The sequence below is a fragment of the Cajanus cajan genome, chromosome 9 (genome assembly GCF_000230855.2).
Source record: "Cajanus cajan strain Asha chromosome 9, NIPB_CcT2T_4, whole genome shotgun sequence".
In the NCBI taxonomy this organism is placed as follows: domain Eukaryota; kingdom Viridiplantae; phylum Streptophyta; class Magnoliopsida; order Fabales; family Fabaceae; genus Cajanus; species Cajanus cajan.
In genome coordinates this window covers 6,982,282-6,994,618 of record NC_138525.1, presented here as the reverse complement: position 1 = coordinate 6,994,618, position 12,337 = coordinate 6,982,282, and the positions used below count along the sequence as shown (strand labels likewise).

At 28.2% G+C, this 12,337-nt stretch overlaps 1 protein-coding gene across 1 annotated transcript; it reads left to right on the top strand.

Annotated features, from left to right (window-relative positions):
• The first annotated feature begins 7,953 nt into the window (after positions 1 to 7,953).
• On the top strand, positions 7,954 to 11,957 carry LOC109813873 (putative sugar phosphate/phosphate translocator At3g11320). The gene is made up of 4 exons (XM_020378142.3): positions 7,954 to 8,623; positions 10,013 to 10,116; positions 10,228 to 10,456; positions 11,213 to 11,957. Exons 1-4 carry the CDS (start codon positions 8,183 to 8,185, stop codon positions 11,357 to 11,359), a joined length of 921 nt encoding a protein of 306 aa, XP_020233731.1. The 5' UTR covers positions 7,954 to 8,182; the 3' UTR covers positions 11,360 to 11,957.
• The last annotated feature ends 380 nt before the right edge of the window (positions 11,958 to 12,337 follow it).

Genomic DNA, 12,337 nt, shown 5'->3' with positions numbered 1-12,337 from the left:
GGAATATATTATTTATTTAAGTCTTTTAATTAAATAAGTTTTAACTTTTTAAATAGAAGTGTTTATGTGGTACAATAATATCATGTGACATATGTATGATACATATGTTAAATGATACATGTTACGTGGTTGTGTCACATAATATATATATTTTATGTGATATATGATTATAAAATATAATATTATTTTAATTTTTGAAATTATAATACTTTATTATTTTAGTCCTTGAAATCATAATTTAATGTTATTTTAGTCCTTAAAAATTTAACTTAATGTCACATTTAATCCAAAAATATTATCAAAATTTTATTTTAATAAATAATTCACAATGATTAAGAAAAAAATTTAGCTGCTCTAAAATGAGAAAATTTTACTTTAAAAAATAAGGTGTAATACTTGGAAAACAAACTTTTGTATAGTTGTATTTCAGTGTTATGCAAATTATCTTTAAGTTAATATGTCATTTCTCAAAAAAAAAAATTGTTTTAAATAATACTATCTTTTTATACATAAGATCTAAATACTTAATTCATCAAGATTAAGAAAAAGTTTTGATTGTTCTAAAGTAAAGACATTTTATTTTAAAAAATAAAGTACAATAATAACCATTAATTAAAAAAGTTAATGATAGATATTATAGTTAGTTTTAAATTTTATTATACATGTATTTAATTTTATCACAATTCTTCATTGTTAATTTTTTTTTATTAACGGTTATTATTGCATTTTATCTTCTAAAGTGCATCCTTTACTTTAGAGGACCTAAATCATTAAGAAAAATAATTAATTTAGTTGATAACAATAAATATATTATACTTTTATATTTTTTTCCAAAATTATCCTCGTATTACTTTTATCTATTAATTATTAATTAACTCTCTTAATCAATTAGAGTGTATACTCTATAATTAATAGATCAATCACTATAAATTGAGTTTTATAGAAAAATAAAAATTATTTTAAGTTAAATCTTATAAATAAGAATAGAGATAATAATATAATTTTAATAATTAATTGATTTAATAATATTTTAAAATATTATCAAAGTATGTAGTTAATTTATATGATTGTTTTAAAATATTGTCGAAGTATTTTAAAATTGTTTCTACAGATAGTTTTCGAAATTCAAGAAAACATTAATCAATAATATCATTGTTTATCTACTCCACCCAATTTTGAATATAAGAAAGAAATCATATTTATTTATTATAATAAAAACAAATCTCAACTGTAATTAATCTGCTTTATGTTATCATTTTTAAATACTCCTTCATTTAATTAAAATTATATTTTTAATATATTTTTTAATTTTTAATATCAAGTTTTAAAAAAATGAAAGTTTACAAATTTAGGTTATTTATTTTAAAAATATAGTTAATACAATCAAATGATATTAATTAACTTTCTTGATTTGTATGAATTATTTTTTTTCTTTCTTTTTTATGTTTAGAATTAGAAGGACTAATTTTTACTCTCTCTATTTTTTATTTATAGTCATTCTAATATTATTTTTATTATTTTTTTTATTATCACTTTTTTAAAATTAATGATTTATTAATTTTTTATTTTTATTTTTATTCTTGATAATTAATGTGTGTTTACTGAACAATATGTTTATTTATTTTTTAATATATTTATTTCTTTTCTAACCACCTAAAAAATATAATAAAAAAATAAATAATAAATATTTTAAAAAATTAAAATATCAATTATTTTCATAATTCTTATACATAATCTTAAACGTAAAAGAATTTACACAATTATCAAGAAAAAAAGGTAAAATTAAAAAGTTGATATCTATTCTACCTAGATCAAGAAAATTTACTGCATTTTTATTTATTTATAAGTAAAAATATTAAGCAAGTGTTGGGATTTCAACTTCCTTCAACTAAACTTTTTGAACCTAATCCACTACTCGCATTGCTTCTTTATTTGTGTATCCAAAAGTGCAGAACATTCATTCAATGTTATTTTCTCTGACTTTCAAACACAATCTAATTCATTGATTTTTTTGTTGATGACTAATCCTAACACAGTGTAAACACATTAAATGTTGATAGAGAATCTTTGTATGCAAATTTCATCAAATATATTATCGAAAAATAAACAAGCCCATAACCAGTTTAGATATTATATATTTATTTCAGTAATTCTGTAAAAAAATTTATAAAAAAAAAGCCATTTCATGGCTCTTCGATTATTGGTCATTTCCCTTTGGCTTGCAAGAAAAAAAAACCTAGAATTAATTAATTTCCTTAATTAAGTTGTAGTGCATTGATTATGGGTGCATGAAAATATTCAAATCCACCGTGTCATTTTCGCACTCTCTTTTTCTTTCTTTCACACGCTCCACGCTTAATGCTAATGCCAGTTTTCCGCACAACTTGCGCCACCGAAACCACGTTTAGTTACAAAATTAAGTAGAAAACGACAGTGCGTATAACATGGTCAACGGTAAAAACTTACTATACTAAAAAAATAATAATGGAATGTTGTCTACGCTCTTTTTAATATTTTTTTTATTAATCAAGATTTATTAAAATTTATAAATTTCAAATAATTATAATACTAAATTAAGAGACTCGTTAAATATTGGATAAAAAAACACAAAATCAATTAACAAATACGGTATTTATATTTTTTTAAAAATGTGTGTGCGTAAGTACGTAAAATTATTGGACAAATGCAGCATTTTGATTTATACTGCATTACTTTTTTTTAAGTTATCTTAAAAATATTAAATTTATATAAATAGTTTTTAAATTATTAAAAATTATATAAATTTATGAAAAATACTTCAAATTAATCTTTTAATGTTAATAAAATATATTAACTTAGAAACGAAATTGATAGAATTTCAATGTTTTGAAGTTTATATAATTTTATTACTTTAAAAATTATTTAGGAGATATGGTAGTTCTTAAAAGACCAAATTAATGGTTTATTTTTTTATGAAAATTATTTACTTATATTTAAACTCAATGTGATCAAGATATGATAATTTATTAAATAAAATTAATTTGATTCATTAATACAATATATAGATTTTAATGTTATATATTATACATAATTAAATGATAAAATAAAAAATTAAATTAAAATCTATTTTAAATTATAATATATATTTTAAATTATTTTAAAATCTATTTTAAAATCTAGTTTAAATAAAATTCAACTTGATTCCTTTAAATAAAATATTTTAGTCAAATGTTATAGGTGAAAAAATATAATTAATTTTTTTATTATTAAAAGTAACTAATTAAATTTTTTTGTGAAAATTAATTATAGATAAAATTAATAAGTATTTTACACCAATAACATAATAATTTTAAAAAAAATAATCTCCGTAAAAACTTAGTATCTAAAAAATTAATAGTCTTAGTAGAATCGACTAGGTTACACACATCCTTAAATTATTTTTCGGTATTATCCACATGTAGACGGTGGAAATATCATTTACAAAGCCCAAATACACAATTAACTCTCTCTTTTCTTCCTACCTCATCCTCATCTTTCTTAGTGTCTTTTTAAGATATTGTTATAAAAAATAATAAATGTAATAATTTTGTATTACATCTTTTTATTTCTATTTAATAATAAATGCATATTAATTATAAATGTGTGAATTAATTAAATTAATAAATAAAAAAATATTTTAATTTATAACAAATTAAATAGTGTTATATTGAATTCTAAAATTAACATATAAATAGAAATAAAAATTGACTAAAAAGTGACAATAAAGAAGAAGTTGATGAAATACTAATTATTTATAGTTATTTATTTTTATCTATAAAAATGACTAATATTAAAATAAATTGGATTAAGATTTAAATGACTGTTTTGAGATGAAAAGTCTTATTAATTTTAAGAAATTAAATAAAATATAATAACTTTAATTTTGTTTTTAAAAATCTTACAATTAAATGCTTAAAAACTATCTTGTTGAAGACATGGTCAGACAGTTGTAAATACTTTTTTTTAAGAAATTTAAAATTTGATTTATTATGTTATGAGAGAATATTTCATTGTCTTACTTGACTTAAGTCTCATTTATTATAATATTCATGTAACAAAGCTCTATATGAATTTATTTATCAATAAAATTATAATAATTATTATTATAGTTAGAGATGGATCCACGTCTTAATGTTAGACTATGAGAGTATTGTTGTGAAACTTTTTATCCTTTATACATAAATTCAATGGTATAAAATAATAGGTTTTGAAAAATACTTCATTAACTAACAAAAAACTAAGGAAAATGTATCACATCACAACCTTTCAAATAACAAGACTAAAAGCAACTAAAAACAATTACAAAGGCCACTAACTAAAACTGAAATAATTTCAAAGAAACGAAATTCCTAATGCAATGATAAACTAAAGACAAACATAATAATAATATACAATTAAAGCAACAACAATTATTGTAATTAATCGCATTATATGATTCGCAATAGTAAAGGCATACTAAATTTCATATTTTTAATTACAAGATACAATAGGTTTATTTCACACATCTAAATATTCATCTACTCCATCATTCACAAATAATACCTATGCTTGCAATAGACAAGATGCTCTTGAAACTATATGCATGTGATGCTAGTAAAACACTTTATCCTTGCTTGAAGGTTTAGTAACCTAGGAATTCATGCTGAATTAAGTCATCATAACACTATACACTAGAAGAAAATACACTAGTGACATGTCAAGATAGCTATGTTGACTAAGTTTCACCTGATGAACACAAAGTGGCAGCATTGGACCTCCCAAACCTAACTATCCCCAAGGTCACGAAATCCCTAATTTTTTACATAAGGGAGACCATCCCTAACAATGTATTTCACATTATACCTATCATAAAAACACATTATGCATATGATGTCATACAAACTATATGCATGGTCACATAATTCATATACACAAGATTACACATTTCACAAGTCACATCCCTTCTAAGTCATACTTAGTCTTATCACATGATCACTTCTCATATCCAATACATCAAGTATTCACATTCTCATCACATTTTTTCACACTATACAAATAACTCACTCATCTCAATCAATTAATTCATATAACTTATTATATATAACTTAGTTGCAGGTATAAGACATTGCTCGACATAAGGTGCCCTGAATTCGGTGCAATCAAGGTCGCAAGCCTTTGGAATGATCACGCTCGACACAACTATTCCCATGCTTAGGGAGTCCCTAGAGCTCCTACACCCAACATAACCCAGTTCATGCTCAGAATCAATGATGTCACGAGTATCTTGTGGTTCTCATGCCCTCGTACACCTCCCCATACCTGACGTGATCACCACAAAGGTCCCTTTGTTTCTTTCACACTTGACTTTGTATCAGTAAGTTTTTTTTTTTTGCATAATTTGAATCACTCACATGCTAGGTCTCTCCACTTACACGAATTCATGTTCAAAAGAAGGTATCTATATTATAATTAATTCGTTCTTAATAATAGGATCACCACAAGAAATTGTTTCTTTAATAATATATTAATATACATCCTCAGAGTTCCCCCGTAAACCTATAGGCATTCATAGATTCATAAACATAATAACTCACATATCAACAACACAATTACGCATACATATATGAACCAAACAACAAGAATTACACATTGTAATTTCAAACAAGATTTGAGTTTAATCCTTTACGCATACAAATCAAACACAAACAACAGGATTAAGGGTTAATCCCACAACTTGGTAGATAACTCACACCTAGAGTAATGTTCTCACCCCTTTAACTTTATGGATACTAAACTGTTGGTTTTAGCCTTCGAGGTTCTCTCTCACTGCTTATAGTTCTCCTTTATCTTCAGATCACGAGATGCACGTGTTAATTTTTGTGAAGTGAGACAATACTAACCTTACTAATGCATTTATAATAATTGCTAACCCTAACCCACACGTAGTCTGTTGACAAAAAAAATCTCAATTAATTATTCCTAGTTATTTTGAAAATAAACAAGTAAATAATCATTGCTATTATCTTAAAAATATCACTTAAAATATAATATTACCCTAATTAGTTAATTAAAAATATTTTTAATAATTTATTAAGAAATTTTGGGATGTTACAACTCTCTCCTCCCTTTTTGAAATTTCATCCCCAATATTAAATGAAGTAAAAAGACTTGGATATGATTAAGGCATTTGGCTTTCTAGTTCCCAAGTGGCATTTTCCTTTGTATTTCCTCCCCAAATAACCTTGACTAAAGGGATGTCCTTTCCTCTTAGTTGTTTCACTCTCTTATCATTAATCTTATAAGAAATTATTTCTTAAGTAGGATTATCCTTCAACTGAATGTTGTCAAACTCAAGAACATGAGAAGGTTGTGAACATACATATGGAGTTGAGAGACATGAAAGACATAATGCAAGTTGGAAAAATATGGGGGGTAAGGCTATTTGATAGGCTACTTCACCAATCTTCTTAAGGATTTGGTAAGCTTATGAGATTTTAGTGTTTTGCCAACACCAGTCCAAGGGTTAACCTTAAGGAATATACGATCTCTCTCTTTAAACTCAAGATTTTTCATCCTCTTATCATGGTAATTCTTTTGCTTAATCTAGGCTACTCTCATCTTATCGCGAATTACTCTCACCTTTTCTATAGTTTGTCATATTATCTCTGGTCTTAAAATGAAAATCTTAATAGGTTCTACCCAAGAAAAAGGTGTCCTACACCTTCAACCATAAATGGCTTCATAGGGTGTTATCTCAATACTGGAATGGTAACTATTATTGTAGATTAACTCAATTTAAGGTATAAAACTATCCCAACTACCCTCATGCTCTAAACCACAACCTTTAAGTAAATTTTCTAAAGATTGATAGCCATTAATTTAGAGATTTTAGGTTGAACTCAACTTAAGCTTAGTTCCTAAAGCCTTAATGTAGACTCTCCCAAAAAATTAGAGGTAAATCTATGATCTCTATCAGAAACTATGCTAGAAGATATCCCATGAAGTCTTTCAATCTCCCTTGTATATAACTTAGTCAACCTATCTAAAGGATGTCTAATATTAACTGGAAAGAAGTGAGTAGATTTTGTAAGCCTATCTATTATCACCAATTGGAATCCAAATTCATTGTGGTTTTAGGCAACTCAACCAGAAGATCCATGGATATACTATCCCATTTTCACACATGTGTATCTAAGGATTGAATTTTTTTTAATGATTTATGGTGTTCTATCTTAGACTTTTGGCAAATTAGACACGCTAACACAAATTTCTCTACCTCTCTCTTCATCTTATAGGTCACCAAAATATCTCTTAAAGTCTTGATACATCTTAGTGGCTCCTGTATGGATACTAATGTTATTCCTATGTCTTAAATCTAATATTATCTTCTTAAACTTTGGAATACTAGGCACACATAACCTATTCTTAAGTCTCAACACTCCATCTACACTCACTCTAAAATCACTATCCTTACTTAACTTCAACTCCTTCACTTAAGTTAGTAGAAACATGTCTATTTTCTGACTCTTTTTAATTTCATAAACTAAACTATTAACAACTCTTAAGATTCCTAACTTAACACTACTAAAAATCAACTCACACACTAAACTAAAATCTTTAAATTTTTTTTAAAAGATAAAATTATAAAAACTAAAAAATAAAATAAATAAAATTATTAAGATTAAAAAAATATTTTAACCTTTTCTAAATACTCACCAAACACACATTCTATATATCTATTTATTACAATAAAACTATACAACAATATATTATTTTATAAAAATTATAAAATTATTTATTAAAAATAATTTTCATAAATATAAACATAATTTTTTTCACAAAATGAATCGATCCAAAAATATTTTAACTATAATTTTTAAAATAAAAATCATAAAAGCCAATAAACTGAGACAGATTAAATAAAATAATGAATTAATTCCAATTACATTATGCATAAAATATAGTAGTATTAAATATTCCACTGTGTGAAAAAGGAAACAATAAAAAAAACGAGATTCCCAATCTTTCGTTTCCGTAACCGATCACCTACCCCGTTTACATTATTTTTCCTCTCCGTCCAGCGAAAGGGAATAAAAGAAAGCGCAGCGAGGAGCGAAGAAATTCGTCGGATGGAAGGAGGAGCAGGCGGAGAGTAGGGTTGGGGGCGTGAGATCGGAGTGAGAAAATGAAGGGTTCGAAGCGTTTGTTCACGATGGGACTAGTGTCGGCATGGTACTCCTCCAACATTGGGGTGCTGCTGCTGAACAAGTACCTGCTCAGCAACTACGGCTTCAAGTACCCCATTTTCCTCACCATGTGCCACATGACAGCCTGCTCCCTCTTCAGCTACGTCGCCATCGCCTGGCTCAAGATGGTTCCCATGCAGACCCTCCGCTCCCGCCTCCAGTTCCTCAAGATCGCCGCCCTCAGCCTCGTTTTCTGCGTCTCCGTCGTCTTCGGCAACGTCTCTCTCCGCTACCTCCCCGTCTCCTTCAACCAGGCCGTCGGCGCCACCACCCCCTTCTTCACCGCCGTCTTCGCTTACCTCATCACCTTCAAGAGGGAGGCCTGGCTCACCTACCTCGCCCTCCTCCCCGTCGTCACCGGCGTCGTCATTGCCAGCGGGGTAATCATTAATCAATCGCAATTCCCTTCTTTATGCCTCTGTCGGTTTCTTTTTCCTTTTTTCTTTTTCTTTTCTTTTAATCTTTTTTTTTTTTTTTCTCAATTCAAACAAATTATTATTATCCCTTAAAAACGACGTCTTTCAACCATCCGTTTATTTATAAATATCGTATAGTGCAATTATGCCACCGACACTTACATACAAGCCATCTAAGACCTGAGATGTGTTTCAATTATAATAACTATTATAATTATAAAAGAGAAAAAAAAAGTCTTGTTCAAGTCACTGTCATCCAATTACAAGTGTATTTAAAATTCTACAAAAGAAAAAGTGTTGGCAAAGATAATTTCCGACTAGTAGAAAATGTAAAAACTTTTACGATCATGCTTGTTAAACTTATTCTAATTTAATATAACCAACCTCTTCCCCCAGTGGTGTAAAGCTTGTCTTAAGATGTTCTCAGAATGAATTCTTATCAATATTAAAATAATATGTGACCGGCGTTAGTCATTCCCTCATAAACATTAATTAGTTTTGATTGTCAGATTTGAAATATTGTGGGAATTGTGTCCATGGAAAAAATATATATTTTAATATTGTTTATAGTAAAAAAATTATAAGCGTCTGAAAGAGATAAAGAAAAGAAAGAAAAGGTAGAGAGTGAAAGATTGGAAAAAAATGAGCAGAAAATGAATTGTGAGAGGGTGAAATCTACGTTAATAAGTACTTTTTTGAGTTTATTTTAAACTAATGTGGCTTTCAATATAGTTGTTTACTATACATGTTTGCCAGACGGTTTAAAAATTCTTATGAACTATTTAATTTATTATTTTAGGTTTGAGTTTTTGATTGGTTGAACTTGCTTGTGCAATAATTAAATATTGTGACTTCTAGAAGTGTTTTAGTTTCAACTCAATGCATTGTTTGTTTGGTTATGCAGTTCCATGTGAAAATGGTTTCACTTTTCAGTAAAGTGGCGTATTACTCGGATAGTACGTGAGAATCTCTCCTATATTTACTTTATTTAGCGGAATGTCTGGTTTAGGTTGGTTTGAGAGGCTGAGCTACCGTTGCTTTTATGTGAGATTCAATGACACATTCTGGTTACAAATAGAAACTTGTTTGGTTCATGTTGTGTGGCATTCTTGGTTTTCAGTACACTTATTTGATGTTCCCAGTTTGATGATTTTTTTAAAATGAACTAGGGATTTTTGTCATGAATTTATACGCTTTAGTTGTTGCCGAATCAAATTCAACTGATGGTGAAAGGCAGCTTAAGCTGCTGCAGATCTTTTTCCTTTTGTATATTATTCAAGTGATATTGATGGGTAAAAAACAGAATAATCTATGGCTTCTGATGTATTTGTTCTTTTATATGTTTGCTTATAGGGTGAACCAAGCTTCCATTTATTTGGGTTCATAGTATGTGTTGCAGCTACAGCTGCACGAGCCTTAAAATCCGTGTTGCAAGGAATTTTGCTTTCTTCTGAAGGGTATGTATAAGGAACATGCTAATTAGCTGTCTGGACTTTGTTATCTTCTGTTGTTGGGTTGTATATATAATATATTAAATAGGTACTCATATCCTTCGTGTTGTGTATCAGAGAGAAGCTGAATTCTATGAACCTTCTTCTTTACATGGCTCCGATGGCGGTTGTTTTTCTTCTTCCTGCTACACTTATAATGGAAGAAAATGTAGTTGGCATTACATTGGCTCTTGCCAGAGATGATGTGAAGATCATTTGGTATCTGCTATTTAATTCAGCACTCGCTTATTTTGTCAACCTGACCAATTTTTTGGTCACCAAACATACCAGTGCTCTTACCCTTCAGGTATTCCTCACTTATTCATATAGGCATACATCCTATCTTTTCAAATTTAATATTTTACTTAAGTGAACATATCTGCTGTCATTTTAGTTGGGAATATCAAAATATTATGGTTGTCGTACACATGATTTTATTGTCAATTCACTGGATATTGTATTCAGCATGTCATTGTTTATTTAAATTCTCGTTTTATTTTTTATTTGTTCATTTTCATATGTTCTTTACTTTAGTGCTGTCTTTTTTGTGTTGTGATTTGTCTTGGTGCCTTATGTTTTTTTTTTTTTGTTTCTTTAAGAATAAAATTCTTTGGAAGCAAATTTACCTAGGTCGTCAGTGATAGAGTTTCTCAAAATTTTCAGCTTAGTTTCCAGTTTTTGTTTCACAAGTAATTCAAACCTCATGGTAAAAGGATTTCATTGGTTGCTATTGAATATATTCTGCTGGATCTCTAAAACTAGGGCTGGGGCTTTATTTTCAAATACAGTTACTGCTATTGACAGGTCATAAGGATCTAATGCTAATGATGCCAAATTTTTAGTGAAATTCTCTGTAAATTTTAATATGTTGACTTGGAATAGCTATCAGTGTTCACTGTTTAGTGACATTTCACGTGTTATCGATTCAGTTTATTAGATTTCATGGCCAAGTTGATTAACAAATATATATTTTTCACCATATGCTTTTAGATTAGTGAAGGGTTAAAGGAGTGTGATTCAAATGAGTTGCTTTAACAACTAATCCAAGAGTTGACTCTTGCAGGTACTTGGGAATGCTAAAGGGGCTGTGGCAGTAGTAGTTTCAATTCTAATATTTAGAAACCCAGTTTCAGTCACTGGAATGATGGGTTATTCACTCACAGTCATTGGAGTTGTACTTTATAGTGAAGCCAAAAAGCGAAGCAAGTGATACTTATGCTGTCATTCATGATTCTTTGGAAGTCAGCTGTGAATCTCCTATATTTTGTTTTCATCACTGTGCGGACAACCTCAAGATTCCATGAGGCTAATTTTTTAGCATGATTGTGATCAGAATCCGGATTTTTCAGACCCCCTCCATATACAATTTTTTGGCCTTACATGGAAAGCCTCATTAAATGGGTTCCCCGTTGTATTAGCACCTGTGCAGAAATAGCCCACAATACAAAGTTTCAATAAGTGACTGATCTCTCTACTATACTCATGTTGGCATACTCGAGGAATGTCTTTTTGTCATTTATTCTTTGAAGAAAAAGTTGTAGAATTGGATCTTTACTCATTTGTTGTTTACTTACATTTGTTTATTGAAGATAAAATTCGTATTTTTGCTCATAACAAAATGTCTGTATTAGTGTCCCCCCCCCCTCGAAAAGTTATGTAGTGCAGTTTTTTTGTGGTTTTTGTTTTGTGGGAGAAATTCTCTATTTATTCAACTAGAAAATTATACCATTGATTATAATGTGTAAGAATCAAGCCAGGTATCCCTTTTTAGTTGTCAAATATATTTGGACTGGCTTATTTGTTTGCGATTTTCTCTACTTCATTTTCATCTTTCTCAGTTACAGTTGTGATCTTCTGCATGTCTGATTCATTTGTTTGCAATTTTCTTTTTTAGTTTTTCGTTTTCATAAACATTGGCAAACCTATGGGAACTTTGTAGGCCAACTTGAAAATAATCAAAAATGAATTTAATATCAGTTATAAAACGTGAAAGAAACTAGCTAATTAAAGAATTTGCCTTTGATATGTAAAAGAATTTCCTTTCTTCAGGAAATAGTCTTTTTTTTTTTTTTTTTTTTTTTTTAAATTATTTTAAATCGAAATGTATAAACATAACTTGGACAATACATTGAATAGTGTAATCTTTCCAAATTCTTTGAACTATTTTGATAAATCTGTCAATCCAAGT